Source organism: Heptranchias perlo, chromosome 16 (genome assembly GCF_035084215.1).
Source record: "Heptranchias perlo isolate sHepPer1 chromosome 16, sHepPer1.hap1, whole genome shotgun sequence".
NCBI lineage: Eukaryota > Metazoa > Chordata > Chondrichthyes > Hexanchiformes > Hexanchidae > Heptranchias > Heptranchias perlo.
Genome location: NC_090340.1, coordinates 5,900,080 through 5,917,672, shown reverse-complemented (window position 1 = coordinate 5,917,672; position 17,593 = coordinate 5,900,080). Strand labels below are relative to the sequence as shown.

Genomic DNA, 17,593 nt, shown 5'->3' with positions numbered 1-17,593 from the left:
GAGAAGGTGGTGGTGAGCCGCCTTCTTGAACCGCTGCAGTCCGTGTGGTGACGGTTCTCCCACAGTGATGTTCGGAAGGGCGTTCCAGGATTTTGCCCCAGCGACGATGAAGGAACGGCGATATATTTCCAAGTCGGAATGGTGTGTGACTTGGAGGGGAACGTGCAGGTGGTGTTGTTCCCATGTGCCTGCTGCTCTTGTCCTTCCAGTTGGTAGAGGTCCCGGGTTTGGGAGGTGCTGTCGAAGAAGCCTTGGCGAGTTGCTGCAGTGCATCCTGTGGATGGTACACACTGCAGCCACAGTGCGCCGGTGGTGAAGGGAGTGAATGTTTAGTGTGGTGGATGGGGTGCCAATCAAACGGGCTGCTTTGTCCTGGATGGTGTCGAGCTTCTTGAGTGTTGTTGGAGCGGCACTCGACCAGGCAAGTGTAGAGTATTCCATCACACTCCTGACTTGTGCCTTGTAGATGGTGGAAAGGATTTCGGCAATAAGGAGGCGAGTCACTCGCCGCAGAATACCCAGCCTCTGACCTGCTCTTATAGCCACGGTATTTATATGGCTGGTCCAGTTAAGTTTCTGGTCAATGGTGACCCCAGGATGTTGATGGTGGGGGATTCGGCGATGGTAATGCCGTTGAATGTCAGGGGGAGATGGCTAGACTCTCTCTTGTTGGAGATGGTCATTGAGGGGTTGCGAATGGAACTGAACACTGTGCAATCAACAGCGAACGTCCTAATTTCTGACCTTGTTATAGAAGGAAGGTCATTGTTGAAGCAGCTGAAAATGGTTGGGCCTAGGACACTGCCTTGAGCAACTCCTGCAGCAATGTCCTGGGTCTGAGATGATTGGCCTCCAACAACCACTACCATCTTCATTTGTGCCATGTATGACTCCAGCCACTGGAGAGTTTTCCCCCTGATTCCCATTGACTTCAATTTTACTAGGGCTCCTTGGTGCCACACTCGGTCAAATGCTGCCTTGATGTCAAGGGCAGTCACTCTCACCTCAACTCTGGAATTCAGCTCTTTTGTCCATGTTTGGACGAAGTTTGGAGCCGAGTGGGCCTGGCGGAACCCAAACTGAGCATCGGCGAGCAGGTTATTGGTGAGTAAGTGCCGCTTGATTGCACTTTCGATGACAGCTTCCATCACTTTGCTGATGATTTAGAGTAGACTGATATTAGGTACAGCACAGAAAGAGTCTATTCAGCCCATCGTGCCTGTGCCGGTTCTTTGAAAGAGCTATCTAATTAGTACCACTCCACTGCTCTTTCCCGGTAGGTTGCAACTTTTTTCCCTTCAAGTATTTATCCAATTCCCTTTTCGGAGTTACTATTGAATCTGCTTTCAGAACCCTTTCAGGCAGTGCATTCCAGATCATAACAACTCGCTGCCTAAAAAAGCATTTCATCACATTGCCTCTGGCTCTTTTGCCAATGATCTTAAATATGTTTACTCTTGTTACCGACACAGCTACCACTGGAAACAGTTTTTCATTATTTTCTCTATCAAAACCGTTCATGATTTTTAACTTATCTGTCAAATATCCTCTTAGCCTTCTCTGCTCGAAGGAGAACAACCCTAGCTTCTCCAGTCTCTCTGCATAACTAAAGTCCCTCATCCCTGGTTCCATTCTCTTAAATCTCTTCGACATCCCCTCTAAGGCCTTGAGATCCTTCCTAAATTGCGGTGCACAGTATTGAAAACAATACGCCAGCTGAGGCCAATCGAGTGCTTTACAAAGGTTGAGCACAACTTCCTTGCTTTTATACTCCATGCCTCTACTAATAAAGCCCAGGTACCCCATATTCCTTTTTAACAGCATTCTCAACTTGTCGTACCACCTTCAAAGATTTGTGTATGTACATCCACAATTCTCTCTGTTCCTGCACTCCCTTTAAAATTGTACCATTTATTTCATATTGTCCCTCCTCATTCTTCCTAGAAAAATGTATCACTGCACACTTCTTAGCATTAAATTTCATCTGTCACGTGCCTATTTCACCAGTCTGTCTATGTCCTCCAGAAGTCTGTTGTCTGTCTATGTCCTCCTTCACATTGTTTATTGTAATCCCCAGTTTCATATCATCTGCAAACTCTGAAATTATACCCTGTGTACCCAAGTCCATGTCACGAATATATATTAAAAAGGGCAGTTCGGCAAATTCCGACCCCTAGGGAACACAAAGATATACTTCCCTTCAGTCAGAAAAACAACCGTTCACCACAACTCTCTGTCATTTGGCACTGCCCCAATATCTCTCTCTCTCTCTCTATCTATCTCAGGAGGATTGGAAGATTGTGGCCAGAGCGTCTACAATTTCGATCCTTATTTCCCTCAGTTCCCCACGATGCAATCCATGTTGTTGGAGCTGCACTCATCCAGGCAAGTGGAGAGTATTCCATCACACTCCTGACTTGTGCCTTGTAGATGGTGGAAAGGCTTTGGGCAGTCAGGAGGTGATTCACTCGCAGCAGAATACCCAGCCTCTGACCTGCTCTTGTAGCCACAGTATTTATGTGGCTGGTCCAGTTAAGTTTCTGGTCAATGGTGACCCTCAGGATATTGAAGTTGGGGGTTCGGCGATGGTAATGCCGTTGAATGTCAAGGGGAGGTGTTTAGACTCTCTCTTGTTGGAGATGGTCATTGCCTGGCACTTATCTGGCGTGAATGTTACTTGCCACTTACGAGCCCAAGCCTGGAAGTTGTCCAGGTCTTGCTGCATGCTCGGGTCTGGATGCATTATATCCGTGCGGACTAAAAGAAGCCAGGGAACAGATCAGAGAGGCACTATTATATATTGTATAAATATTCGTTAGAAAACGGTATAGTGCCAGAGGACTGGATGACAATTAATTTTATTCCTACATTGAAAAAATACGATACATCAAGTCCAGTGAACGATAGACCAGTTGGCTTTTCATCGCTAGTAGGATAGATAATAGAATCGTACTCAAAGATGCAAAAAAAATCTAGAAACCGAAGAAATAATAAACAATAGTCAACATGTATTTCAAAAGGAAAGGTCATGCATGACCAACCTTACTGAATTCTTTGAAGAAGTAACAGAAAGAGTAGACAAGAATAATGCAGTCGATGTAATATACTTGGATTTTCAAAAGGCCTTCGATATGGTACCACATTGTAAACTCATGACTAAGGAGCGAGCCTGTGGAGTCGGGACAAGAAGTAAAATTGATAGCTAGCTGGCTACAAAACAGAAAACAGAAAGTAGGGGTTAAAGGGAGTTAGTCAGACTGACGGATGCTGGGAATTGGTGCTCCAAAAGGATCGGTGCTGGGACCACTGCTGTTCATTGTTTTTACAAACAATTTGAACTCGAGAATCGGAAATACAATTTTAAAATTGGCGGTTGACTCCAAATTGTGGGGCATCGTTAATACTAAAGAAAACTGCAACAAAATCCAAGATGAAGTTAAACTTGCAGAATGGGCGTGTAAATAGCGAAATAATTTTAGTATAGCTCAGTGTGAGGTGCTTTAGTAGTGAGAATAAGGTGGCCGCATACTCCTTGGGAAATTAGAGTCCAAATGGGATGCAGGAGAAAAGAGGTCTAGGGTTACACATTCACAAATCACTAAAAATAGCAACGTTAGTTAACAAGGCCATAACAATGCAAAGCATGCACTGGGGTTCATTTCTAGAAGGATAGAATTGAAAAGCATGGAAGTTATGTTAAACTTTTATAGAACATTGGTTACACCATGCTGTGTTCTGGCCACTACACTACAAAAAGGATATAGAGGCATTGGAAAAGGTGCAAAAAAGATTTACAAGGATGATACCAGGACTGAGAGGTTCTAAATATCAGGAAAGAATGACTAGGCTGGGGCCCGTTTCTCTAGAAATTAGCAGTGTGAGGTGAGAGCTTTTTTTAAATTCGTTCATGGGATGTGGGTGTCACAGGCAAGGCCAGCATTTATTGCCCATCCCTAATTGCCCTTGAGAAGGTGGAGGGAAGCCACGTTCTTGAACCGCTGCGGTCCGTGTGGTGAAGGTTCTCCCACTGCTGTTAATAGAAGAACTTAAAATTATGAAGTGTTTTGATACAATAGGCGCAGAGAAGATGTTTCCACTTGTGGGGCAGTCCAATACTAAGGGCCATAAATATTATATAGTCACTAATAAATCCAAGAAAGAATTCAGGAGAAACTTCTTTACCCCGAGTGATTAGAATGCGGAACTTGCTACCACGCGGAGCAGTTGAGGCGAATAGCATTGATGCATTTCAGGGAAGCCAGATAAGTACACAAGGGAGAAAGGAATAGAACGATCTGCTCATAGTGTTAGATGAAGTAGGATGGCAAGAGGCTCGTGTGAAGCATAAACACCAGGACAGATTAATGGGGTCGAATGGCCTGTTTCGATGCTGTAAATTCTATGTAATCTCTGTAATTCTATCAATTTCACAGTGAGACAGGGAGCCGGAGCAGGTTCCAGGCCTGTCCCACTGCACATTCGAAAACACCTGGTTCATTTCTGTCACAACAGGCAAATTGAGTGATTAAAATACACAGAGATGGAAATGTTCGGCACCGGGACAGATTGGATTTAAAGTGTCAAATACACCCAGAAAGAGCAAAATCGGGACAGAAAGGAATTCTCAACATTGAATTTCACGAAATGAAACTGAAGGAATAGTTGTTTCTGCTTCGAAAAGGCCGCGGTAATTGATGTCCAGTCACCAAACACCATTCAGTTGGCCCGTTAGGAGCCTGATAATGATTTAATATTTAGATGGAATACATTCAGAACTCTCCCCGAAATCCGGTATATTCGCGACACAGGCCCAAAATAAACTCCACTGCTCAATCCTTCTAAATTAACAGAACTGACCCACAATAAATGGCCTCATCCATTTCCACCCGACGAGACAAGACGCTCCCATTTCCTTTGGTCCTATTTGAAACCTATAAAAGAGTTAAGCATTGACTCCTCCAGTCACTGGAAGTGCAGATTTCAAGAACAAGCTCAACCTCCAGATCACAGTTTCCCTCTGCCAGTAAAAGCTGCTACTCATTCTCCCATTCCAATAAATGACAATACTGTTTACAAACACCCCACTAAATACAGATAGGTGTGGACTACAGACGCCAAGGTGGCCAGCCGCTTTGTGACGTTAACATCACTGGACATTTGCTGCTGTTTATACAATCCCGTATTCTTCCCTTGGCTTGTTGATCCTGATCGCCGCATACTCCGCTACGTTTTCTTTGTGTTTCCTTCTTGCCATTTTCTGGGAGCCGGTCAGATCCAGAGACGCGTAAGTCAGTGCACAATCCGTCCCTTGCTTAGTCTGTGGAAGCAACAATGAAAGATCAATAGGATCTGTTACTCACACTAAGCGTTCTATGACTTCAATGTGCATTACTGAGGTCAGACGCCAGTACCGGACCATTCCTGGTTGGTATGGGCTGCTCTGTTTCCCGACTGTACCTGGGCATAGATGGTTCTGTCTTCCTGCCGTCTGGGTTTTCCAATGTTCCTGTGACCGCTGAAGTTGATAGCAGCGTAAGACGGACTCCCGTCCTCTCTTCCTCCCACAGCCTGAAGAGAGTTTTTGGAGAAAGATTAGCTCCGCATCAAATCACAAACAGCACCGTACAGGGCCACTAAAACCCAATGGCATCGGTTAAGGTTTGGGTAAGTCTGATCAATGCAGGGGATTGCTCCAATGGCGCTGGCGGCGTAATAGAAGGCCGGATAAGGACAAGGGAGGACAATAATTCCCAGCCGGAGACATTCTCCTGAATATACATTTACAAACTATGTTATCAGAGCTCACCCTGGCCCTGTGGATCAAGGCCTGGACCGTGAGCTATTGAGTAGTTAACGCACTTCCGAGTTCTGAGCTTACTCATCTCAGGATAGACAATTGGTTTCAGTGCCTTTGGGTCAGGAGGGGGGCAATCTCGGCTCGCAGTCCGTCCCGGTCAACACCCAGAGACCCTGCTGGAAAGGTAATGGGTGGAGACGTGAGGTGAGAACAGGATCGAGCAAAACTATGACGCTCCCGAAAGGTGAATAGCCAATCGACCTCACTGACAAGACACAAATATCGACAACAGCGCCTGCGAGAACTGGAGTGCTACATTAATACAGATACAATCGCGGCACTGACAGGTCAGAGACTACACTTTCAGCTGAGGGAAGGATCTGGGAAATAATAAACCCGCAAGTGGTTACAGTGCGTTCCGCAGTGACTGAGAGCCGTCCTGATGTCCTCGTGATACCGGTTTAAATGTGGAACAAATGTGCATTAATTGAGCAATAGCAGTCGATTTCTCGTTACACCAGCATGATACTGACCTGCTCCTCGAAGTGGCCGGTTCTCTCCTCACTAATCTCCGTGTCTAGTAGAGAAATAAATTTAGACCAATGATCAATTTCACCATGAACCAGATGCGCGATGTGTCCGCCAATATATACCCAACATTCCCGCAAAGTGACCAGAATCACCGATCAATAGAAAATGGTCTGAACGGTCACTCAATTCTCCTGATTAGAACTTGACCCGTCACATACGGTACTATTGCTGGGCGAGACACGGACCCTTTCACAACCGAACACCACGTGTCACATTCCCACCATCAGTTCCACCGCCGTCGACCCCAGGTTTGTCGCCCCTCCCGACAGAACCCTACATTTACTGTAAAATATTCACATCACCACCTTCAGTTGTTGTAAAGCACTAAGTTCGAACCGAAACTACGGGTCGCTTTAATGTTCAGACCTGCTGAAATTATTCTGAGGGATCTCTTGGGTTTAAGGTCTGGCCCTCGTCACAACATTCGGCCCCAGGAACATAAACTCACTTAGTGTAACGGACACCGCTCCCAAAATCTAGATCCCAGTCTGGGCCCGAGACACCGTGCCCTCCCCCTCGCTGCCGCCGTGCTGAAATGTAACTAACAAACCTAATTCTGAATCAGGATCGTGTCAGTTCTTACCTTCAGTTCTGACGAAATTGCATCGCTTGACAAGAATTACCAGCACGAGAATTATTAACCCGCCTGCTGCACACCCCGACACCAGGGGGTAGAGGAAAGTATTGTTCCCGTCAGCTAAAAGGGACAGAGAAATTGGAATTTCAGCATTTTATTGGCGAGATATTGCGAAATATTTAATCAACATCAGATACAGCGTAGTGTAAAACACACAGGGACTTTCCATGCCTGAAAATATCAGCAATTTATTCGGATTAATAATCGTATTTAATTAATGATTATGCAGTTTTGTTCATCATGTGTATGTAATATTTGTGTGTGTGGGGAGTGGGGGAGGGGGGTGGTGGAGGTGGCGGTGTCTTTTTGTATGGATGCGTCTGTCTGTCTCTCTCCCCGTGATTGTTTGTGCCGGTTGGTCTCCAGGGAGAGGTAAAATCCCCCACAGAATTATAGGAGATTTCTCTCCGACCCGAAGGTGATGAGAAACGATTTCCAGTAAATAACATTGACTTTGAGGTACGTCATGCAACATCACACCTATCTTTTTTACACAACGATATCAGCCTCCTTCAGGAACTCGTCCAGCTCCTTTCGTACCTTTGCAGAGAATCCGCACTCACTACACGAGACTTCGATTTCATCCAAAGGTCAGTGACCTTCTGGATGAAGACTATCCTCCAAATATCTCACCTTGTTCTGTGCTTAAATGACATGTACCCATGAGCCCTCGTTCTCGCTAATAATTTAATTCAAGTAATCTATCCACGTGTACACAGTCTAGTCCCTTCATCGTTCAATTAAGTGTCCCAAAGTCTATGCTTTTCCAGAGTACAAATACCCAAATCCTTGAACCTATCGTGATACCCAAGGGTTTTTAAAATATACCAATCTAGTGGCTCTGCGCAGAACTTTTTTCCCCAATGCCCGAGAACTCTCATCATATGAGGGAATCAGAACTGGACACAATATTGTAAATGAGGGCTGACCAATGGAAAGGACATTATGGTGCTCTTTGTTTCTATTGGTTTGTCCCGGCTATACATCATTATACTCTAATTGCTTTGGTCATCACCTCTTGGCCTTGGTTGTGGAACTTTGGAGATTCACACACCATCACCCATGTCTCTTTAATTCTTCAATTCAGAGCCTAGCACTGTACACACATGCTTGGTATTAAACCCACCCACATGCATTAGACTGCATTTATCTACATTAATTGGCATCTGACAGATACAGGCCCATTCCCCGATCGCATCTCGATCCGATCGTAAATGTTTTCTCCTTAAGGGTTCTGACGTCTGTACAGATATTTGTCCCATCAGTGAACTCGTGGACGCCTTAATCCAGATCATGGATATGAATCAAGAAGAGCCATCCTTACACCGATCCCTAATGGGCCCCTCGAGTAGCAGACAATGGAGGACCTGCCCATGTAGTTGAAGAGCTGGGCAGTGGAGATGGGGTTCCCTGCTCATTGCATTACGTCAGGTACTGTGTTTCGAAAGTATGGTTCATTTTAACATTTTGACCAGCACGTACCAACGTCTCTCACTCCTCCATGTATCCTGACTGGCCGCATTGTCCCACAACTAGTAATGACTACCCTCTGTCAATGAGAATGCAATTAATTCCCCAACCAAACATGGATACGCCGATCAATTGCGCAGGACTCCATCTTGTATAGTGTTCACTGTGAGGGGTCGCCTCAAAAGCTTTTTGAGACTGCAATGACCACCTTCAGTCCCCTTCAAACACACTACATTGACAATGTTCTGGTGCGGATTAGTGGTGACAGAAAGTCCCTGAATGGCTCCTATATGTAACACAGATACAGCTTACTGCAGTGCTGAGGAGGTGGGTCTCTTACCCGGATCACGAACCGTGTAGCTGGCGTTGGCTGGAATCGGGAGAGAGGCATGCGACACCTGGCAGATATAAACCGTCCCGCTCTGCACAGAGATGAGGGAGCTGGAAACTTGATACAATCCCTCTTCGCTCCGTGTCTGCTCCAAGTTTATCCCAGATGTAATTTCGGAGCCATTTTGATACCAAGTGAGGTTAAACTCCTCGGGGAAAAAAGCAGCCGTTGTGCAGAGGAGTGTGAGAGACGGAGAGAGCAGGCGGGTAATCTCCACAGGAGTTGGCGGCACTGGAAAGGAGTTAAAGGAATTGAGTTGAAATCACTACTCGTATATTATATTAGAGAAAGGAAAGAACAGAGGGCGAGAAGGGAGAGCATGGAGCATCTGCAGAGTCCCTTTAAGAGGAAAATTTTACCGCCATATTTGAATTAATAACGAACGCTTGATTTGCTTGAAACAGAACATGGCGATATTTATTTCGTTCTTGTCTTTACCCAGCACTCGGTGACGGGAAGGCCCCAGGTCTGGGCATTGAAATGAATTTAAGTTCGAGTTAAACCGAACCCGTCCCGTGGGATCTCTTTAATCTCCCGGTGTCTATTTCTGCTGGTGTTTCACTGTGATTTAGGCCTACGTTCTAAATAGGTTTCTGTGTCGGTAATAGGGAGACAGTATTCGAGAATATGGTTTCACTGACAGAGTGATAAATTAATACAAAAGCATGAAGGAAATTATTGTCTCTGTTCCAGTCTGGGACTCGTTGTTTCGGTCCAAAACGCGTCCAGTTGTCCTGTACCAGAGCTCACTCACTCGATTCATTTCCCAGATAATGTTCCGGTCCTGACCCCGGTTCTCGCTCTGCGTGAATTATTTCAAGTCTTTGTTCGTTTCCGATTTAAAAGGGAGAGGGTCCAAAGTAGGATCAAATTAACCAACCTCCCAATATTCTGCAGTGACAGAGATCCGTCTCCACCGCTTCTTACGGATCAAGTAAGTCGACGGATCTCCGCTCTCGACTCGGAGCCTTGCTGGCGCAAGATGATTCCTCGTTGAGTGACCCATCTGTGACACATTCATCGGCAGAGTCTCGCTGAATTTTACTGTCTCCGTGTTCCGTGTCCATTTACTTTCCGGTTAAATTGAAGAAGGTTAAGCTCAGAAAGAGCTCTCTACCTCAGTCCAGTTCCCTACCCTCCCCCGGCATCCATTAATATTAATGTAATTCCCCCCTAACCCCTTTGATTGATTTCCGCCAATAGCCCTTCTGCCGATCTACCCCACGCACTAATAATCTTTTGAGTAAAAAAAAATCTTCTAACCCCCTCTTACTTTTTCTGCATTTATTCCCCTTGATCACTAATGGGACTCGCCGCAGATCCCGTCTACTGGGTCTCCCTTTAATGTCTTTTGATTCAGGGAATCGAGGACTGATATCACCAAGTATATAAATCTTACACCCTCTCCTTCACATCAAAATTTCGCGCACTGCTCCTACTGTGGCCTAGTCAATGGCTTTTAAATAGGCAAATGTGGAATACCGCTCGATCCTAAACCCCATTATCTATCTGCCTCATCCATGGGCCAATCGATCATATTTAAAAAATGATCAAGGTCCAATCCTTCTCTATTTTTCACTCCTCCCAATCCTCCCACACACTCGCTCCTTGTCTTCTCTCTTTCCATGTCACTTTATCTTGTTCGGTTTATCAATAATTCCTCATCTGAGAATAATCCCGAACCTCATGCTGTTTGTTAGAACTTCAGACTGACGAGGTCACAGTTTGATGTTGGAATTGCGGGACTAATTATTCAATGTTCGTATTAACTTTATCTCCATCCTATTCAACACTCGTCGATTGCACTTAGAGCTCTTAAAATCCCGATCTAAAACCTGGTATTTCATTTTCAGGAGTTCAACTCCATTCAGATGCCCACAGCTCCCCCTCCCTCAACTAACCTGTCGCTCGGTGAGAACTGTAAACTGATCAGTCACTAACTGCTTGATCAGGAATATTTCAGCCCCGAGTTCCAAATGTAATTAATCCATATTTTTTTCGAGGTATAGAACAGTGATCCCATTCCGGTCATAAAAGTACCTTCGTCTCCATCCTAAACTGCATCTCAACAATTGGGAGATCCACTAAATGTCATCACTCCCCAGTAAGAAAGTTATCTCCACGTGACCTGCAGGTGATGATTACAGATCCTTGTGAACTTCTTTTCCTTCGATGATCTTGTGTCACTAATGTGTCTTCCATCCCTTTTTTAAACCACGGTTCCCACTCTGGCACTGGGATCCATGGGAGATACTTTGCCTTCACCGCCGAGATCTTACTGGAGACACAGACTGAGCTTGAACAGCAGATGATCCACTCACAGGCTTCGTGGCACCGAGTTTCGTTCTGTTTCATGTAAATGTTCCTTATCCAATGCTTGAAAAACCCATTCCCAACTGTAAACATCTAAAATCTATTTCCCACATAAACAAATCTATCAATCGAAATCAAATCTATCAGAGCAAATATATCTATCACTGAAAATAAAATCTATTCGCAACCACATTGAATCTCTCTGTCCATTTGATTATCTCTTTGCTCACTCCTCGTCTTCTCAGGCTCCCCTCCACCGCCCCCCCCCCCGTTCTGTCAGTGTGATAGTACTTGTATCTATTTTCTGATAGATATTGACAATCTCACTCTTGTCTCCCACGGTTGAATTGCCAGACACTCGGGGAGAGTTACTGTTGGACTTCGGAGTGCGGTAAAAGGTGGGTCGGGAGCGGCCCCTCAGTGATTGGAGGATTGAAGGAAGTGATTCCAGGCAGAATTCTATTCAGAGTCCAAGACACTTTTTTCTTATTGGATAGAGGTATAAAAATAAACAAAAACAATCTCATTCAACTCTTTCGATTTGTAAATATGTGATATAAATGGCCACATAAATGCTGCGGCTCCTGGAGCAGGTCAGACGCTGGTTATTCCTCTGCGACTGACTCAACTCCTAACTTCCCAAAGCGGCACCGCCACCGACAAGTCAGAAGTTTGATGGAATATTCTCCACTTGCCTGGATGGTACAGCTGCAACAACATTCAATAAGCTCGACAATATCCTGAACAAAAACAGTCTGCTTGATCGGCACTTATTCCATCACTTTATATTACGTCCACCACCGGCGCACTGTGGCTGCAGTGTGCACCATCTACAGGATGCACTGCAGAAACTCGCCAAGGCTTCTTCGACAGCACCTCCCAAACCCGAGGCCTCCACCACCTAGAAGGACAAGGGCAGCAGGTGCATGGGAACAACATCACCTCCAAGTTCCCCCACTCCAAGTCACACGTCATCCTCACTTGGACATATATCGCCCTTGCTTTATCATCGCTGAATCAAAATCCTGGAACTCCCCACCTAACAGCACTGTGGGAGCACCTTCACTACATGGACTGCAGTGGCTCAAGGAGAAGACCCACCTCCACCTTGGCAACTAGGAATGGACAATAAATGCCGACGGTGCCAGCGATGTCCAAAACCCGAGAATTAATGAAAAAAAAGGTAAACCAGATTTATATAAATGATACGGGATAAGAGAACAACGATTGACTGAAGTGAGACAATCTGAATTCCACTGCCCCGTGCAGGGTAATCGGTGCTGCTCTGTGTAAACTGACAGGATTCACTGCAAATAGGGGGAAAGGAGCCGCACCGAACCGAACTGAGAGAAACATCAAAAGTCCTGTCAGAAAACGCATCATTGCTGATCATTGTTAAATTCTCTAATCTATACTCGTAGAATATAACGAAGGTTCATTAACTCTCAGCGATACTCACCATGCACAATAAGCTCAGTCCCATTCCCGTTGGAAATCTTTCCTCTCCAATCTCTCATGCTGCAATAATAGATTCCAGAGTCCTGGAAACCTACATTCAGCAGGTGAAACTCGGCAGATCCTTTCTTCAATGGTTTAAATGTTTTCCTTTTGTCTGCACTCGAATCCAAAATCCCGTCCTGGCCGGATCTCCGCCAGTAAACATCCACCATTGCGTTCTGATCGAAGCGAGGCACAGAGCAATACATGGAGACATTTGTGCCTTTCACCGGAGTCAGGCGGGCAGGGAGCTGAGTCACTGTGAGAGCGGTCCCATTAATAACTGTCAGAAATAAACACAAACACAGGTTATATTCAGCGGTAGTGATCATGGGGATTAAAAAGGAAGAAAGAATGCGGCAGAAGTAGAACGAAAGGAAATGAGAAAACTACAGTAAACATTGAACAGAAGCTGCCTCCATACTGCTAATGGACGTTTTATTCATACTTTAATATTTAAAAGGCAGGTGTAAATAAACCTGTGCAAATAATGGCCAGGGCTGCGAGGTACAGCAGCACATCAAGTACAGACATTCTGAGCAATGGCGATGAACGTCATCACTCGTTTCTGGTAGCACTGAAGGTGCGTGGGACGGAGAGATCGGAAGATAATCTAGCGGTGAGCGTGTTGCAATGAAACGCTCCATAATATATCAATGAGACGCTCTATATGATATCTGAAGCGGCAATTCAATGCACTGGTTTCACATTTACGTCAGAGCTGAAATTATAACGACCTCGATCACATTGGTGGTCAAGAGATTTGCATCACGTTTACGATTCCGAATTGATACAGCTCTTGACTAATCGCAAAATTGGTCACATTTTTGCAGCTATGTACGTGAACGTGCGGTGAGATTGATTTGTGTCTGCAAAGAGAGAGTACAAGAAAGATAGGATTGTGAGTTGTGAGAAGGATGCAAAGAGGCTTCAAGGCGATTGAGACAAGTTGAGTGAGTGGGGAAATACATGGCAGATGCAATATAACATGGGTATATGTGAAATTATCCACTTCGGAAGGAAAAAACAGAAAGGCAGTGTATTATTTAAATGGTGTAAGAGAAATGTTGATGTACAAAGGGACCTGGTTGTCCTTGTACACCAGTCACTGAAAGCAAATATGCAGGTGCAGCAAGCAGTTAGGAAGGCCAATGGTATTTGGCCTTCATTACAAGAGGATTTGAGTACAGGAGCAAAGATGTCTTACTGTAGTTAAACAAGGCCTTGGTGAGACCAGACCTGGAGTATTGTGTTCAGTTTTGGTCTCCTTACATAAGAAAGGATATACTTGCCATAGAGGAAGTTCAGCGATGGTTCACCAGACTGAATCCTATGATGGCAAGACTGTTGTATGAGGAGAGTTTGGGTCGACCCGGACTGTGTTTACTAGAGTTTAGAAGAATGAGAGGTTCTCATTGAAACGTACAAGATTCTGACAGCGTGAGACAGACTGGATGCAGGGAGGATATTTCCCCTGGATGGGGCATCTACAAAGAGGGGCTACAGACTCAGGATGTGGGGAAGGACATTTAGGACTGAGATGAGGAGAAATTTCTTCACTCAGAGGATGTTGAACCTGTGGAATTCTCTACCACAGAAGGCTGTGGAGGCCACCTCGCCTAATATATTTAAGAAGGAGATCGATAGATTTATCGACACAGACGGCATCTAGGGGTATGGGGAGAGAGCGGGAATATGGTATTGCGATGGAGGATCAGTCATGATCATATTGAATGGCCGAGCAGGCTCGAAGGGCCGAATGGCCTACACTTGCTCCTATTTTCTATGTTTCTAAAGTCTAGGACTGGATTGCCGTGCATGTGTGTAAACGCGCGCAGCATGGTAAACAAGGTTGCTAGCTGCAGACGCAAATAGCCACCTGTGAATATGATGTCTTGGCGATAACTGGCTCAAAAAAGTGCAGGATTGGGTACTAAATATTCCTGGATACATGGTGTTCAGAAAAGATAGGGAATGAAAGAAAGGAGGGAGGGCGTTGCAGTATTGATTAAGGAGAATACTGGAGAGAGAGGATATCCTGGAGGGGTCAAGGACAGAATCTATTTGATTAGAGTTAAGAAATAAAAGAGGTGCCATTACATTACTAGATGTATTCTATAGGCATGATGTGGAGATGCCGGTGATGGACTGGGGTGGACAAATGTAAGGAATCTTACAACACCAGGTTATAGTCCAACAAATTTATTTTAAAATCACAAGCTTTCGGAGATTATCGCCTTCGTCAGATGATTGAATGAAAAGGTTCTCAAATCGCATATCTTATACGATGTTGGGACAGCATCACACCAATCAAAAGGTGTCGTTGTTATTCAAACAGGCCAGTCACGGAGAACAGCACGTCCCAGTACACTCGATATACATTGTGTCTTTTACACAGGCAGGCAGAAAGAAACTTAAAATGGCAGAGAGAGAGAGAGAGAGAATTTTAAAAAACATATAAATTTTTTCCCCCTTTTTGCTGGTGGGGTTACGTGTAGCGTGACATGAACCCAAGATCCCGGTTAAGGCCGTCCTCATGGGTGCGGAACTTGGCTATCAACTTCTAAGGCCTTCTGAAGTTGATAGCCAAGTTCCGCACCCATGAGGACGGCCTTAACCGGGATCTTGGGTTCATGTCACGCTACACGTAACCCCACCAGCAAAAAGGGGGAAAAAATTTATATGTTTTTTAAAATTCTCTCTCTCTCTCTCTCTGCCATTTTAAGTTTCTTTCTGCCTGCCTGTGTAAAAGACACAATGTATATCGAGTGTACTGGGACGTGCTGTTCTCCGTGACTGGCCTGTTTGAATAACAACGACACCTTTTGATTGGTGTGATGCTGTCCCAACATCGTATAAGATATGCGATTTGAGAACCTTTTCATTCAATCATCTGACGAAGGAGATAATCTCCGAAAGCTTGTGATTTTAAAATAAATTTGTTGGACTATAACCTGGTGTTGTAAGATTCCTTACATTTATTCTATAGGCCACCAACTAGTGGGAAGGATATAGAGCAGCACATTTGCAGTGAAGTTACTAACAGTTGCAAAACCGATCGTGATAACTGGGGACATCAACTATTCTAATATAGACTGGGATAATAATAATAGTACGAGGGGGAGGAATTTTTGAAATGTGTTCAGGATAACTTTCTTGACCAGTACGTTTCCTGCCCAACGAGGAAGGAGGCATTGCTGGACTTGGTTCTAGGGAATGAGGCAGGCCAAGTGGAGCAAGTGTCAGTGCAGGAACAATTAGAGAGCAGCGATAATATCATAGGGTTTAGAATAGCTATAGAAAAGGACACGGACCACTCTAAAGTAAAAATACTCAATTAGAGAAGAGCCAATTTCAATGGGATGAGAACAGATATGGCTCCGGTAAGTTGGAATCACAGACTGGCAGGCAAAATTGTAATTGAACAGTGGGCGGCCTTTAAAGATGAAATGGTTCGTGTACCGACCAGATACATTCCCACGAGGCAGAAAGGTAGGGCAACTAAATCCAGAGCTCCCTGGATGACAAAGGAGATAGAGAGTGAGATGAAATGGAAAGAAAAGGGGCATGTGACAGATGTCAGGTTCATAAGGCAAGTGAGAACCAGGCAGAATATAGAAAGTTCAGAGGGAAGTGAAAAAAGGAAATAAGAGGGGCAAAGAGAGACTGTGGGAATAAGCTGGCGGCCAACATAAAAGTGAATCCAAAAGTCTTCTACTTGCATTAAGCAGTAACCGGGTAGTAAGAGGAGGGGTGGGGATGATTAGGGATCATAAAGGAGATCTACTCATGGAGGCAGAGGGCACGGCCGAAGTACTAAATGTGTACTTTGCATCTGTCTTTATCATGGAAGAAGATGCTGCCAGAGTCTCAGTAAAGGAAGATATATTTGAGAAACTGGACAGGCTAAAAATTGATAAAGAAGAGGTAATTGAAAGGCTAGCTGTACTTAAAGTAGCAAAGCCACATGGTCCGTATGGGATGCATCCTAGGTTTTTATTTTATTCGTTCACGGGATGTGGGCGTCGCTGGCAAGGCCGGCATTTATTGCGCATCCCTAGCGAGATTTTTACAACTGAGTGGCTTGCTAGGCCATTTCAGAGGGCAATTAAGAATCAACCACATTGCTGTGGGTCTGGAGTCACATATAGGCCAGACCGGGTAAGGACGGCAGGTTTCCTTCCCTAAAGGACATTAGTGAACCAAATGGGTTTTTACGACAATCCGGTAGTTTCATGGCTATCATTACTGATACTAGTATTTTAATTCCAGATTTTTATTTAATTAATTGAATTTAAATTCAGGTTGCTGAGGGAAGCAAGGGTGGAAATTGCGGAGATATGGCCATAATCTTCCAAACATCCATAGATACAGGGGTAGTGCCGGAGGACTGGATAATTGCAAACGTTACACCCTTGTTCAAAATAGAGTGTAAGGATTAACCCAGCAACTATAGGCCAATCAGTTTAACTTTAGTGGTGGGGAAACTTTTGGAAATGAAGATCCGGGACAGAATTAACAGTCACTTGTTATGTGTGTTTGTGTGTGGATGTTATGCGTGTATATGTTTTATATGTGTGCATGTGTATATACTTATGTACAGTGTGTGTTATAAGTGCTTACGTGGTGTATGTGTGTGGCTATGTGAGTGTATGTTTACTTGCCCTGCTGTGCTACAGGAGCTAATGATAGGGTGATTTTCCACGTGAAGTCTTCAGTTTTATAAGTATGTATATGTATGTGTATATTTTATTTGAGTGTGTGTGCGTGTTATGTGTATGTACGTGTGCGCATGTTTATATATCATTCGTGGATGTGTGTGTCTGTTATGTGTGTCTCAATGTGTGCCTGTATTATGTGTGTCTGCGTGTGTTTTGTGTGTGTTATGTTTGTTTGT

General features: G+C 44.6%; 1 protein-coding gene across 1 annotated transcript; it reads right to left on the bottom strand.

Moving 5' to 3' along the window:
* Positions 1-2,848: 2,848 nt before the first annotated feature.
* On the bottom strand, positions 2,849-13,342 carry LOC137333247 (CD276 antigen homolog). The gene is made up of 7 exons (XM_067997406.1): positions 13,176-13,342; positions 12,659-12,979; positions 8,836-9,117; positions 6,972-7,085; positions 6,331-6,374; positions 5,458-5,568; positions 2,849-5,317 (listed from the first exon to the last, which is right to left on the bottom strand). The coding sequence occupies exons 1-7, from the start codon at positions 13,228-13,230 to the stop codon at positions 5,168-5,170; spliced, it is 1,077 nt and encodes a 358-aa protein (XP_067853507.1). The 5' UTR covers positions 13,231-13,342; the 3' UTR covers positions 2,849-5,167.
* Between the last annotated feature and the right edge of the window lie 4,251 nt (positions 13,343-17,593).

Coding starts and splice junctions, on each gene's coding strand:
- LOC137333247 (XM_067997406.1), bottom strand. CDS start 13,230: ATGTCTGTACTTGATGTGCTGCTGTACCTCGCAGCCCTGGCCATTATT. Junction 6,375..6,971: donor CAATTTCGTCAGAACTGAAG/GTAAGAACTGAC, acceptor TTTCTCTACTAG/ACACGGAGATTAGTGAGGAG. Junction 5,569..6,330: donor CCGGCCACTTCGAGGAGCAG/GTCAGTATCATG, acceptor AACTCTCTTCAG/GCTGTGGGAGGAAGAGAGGA.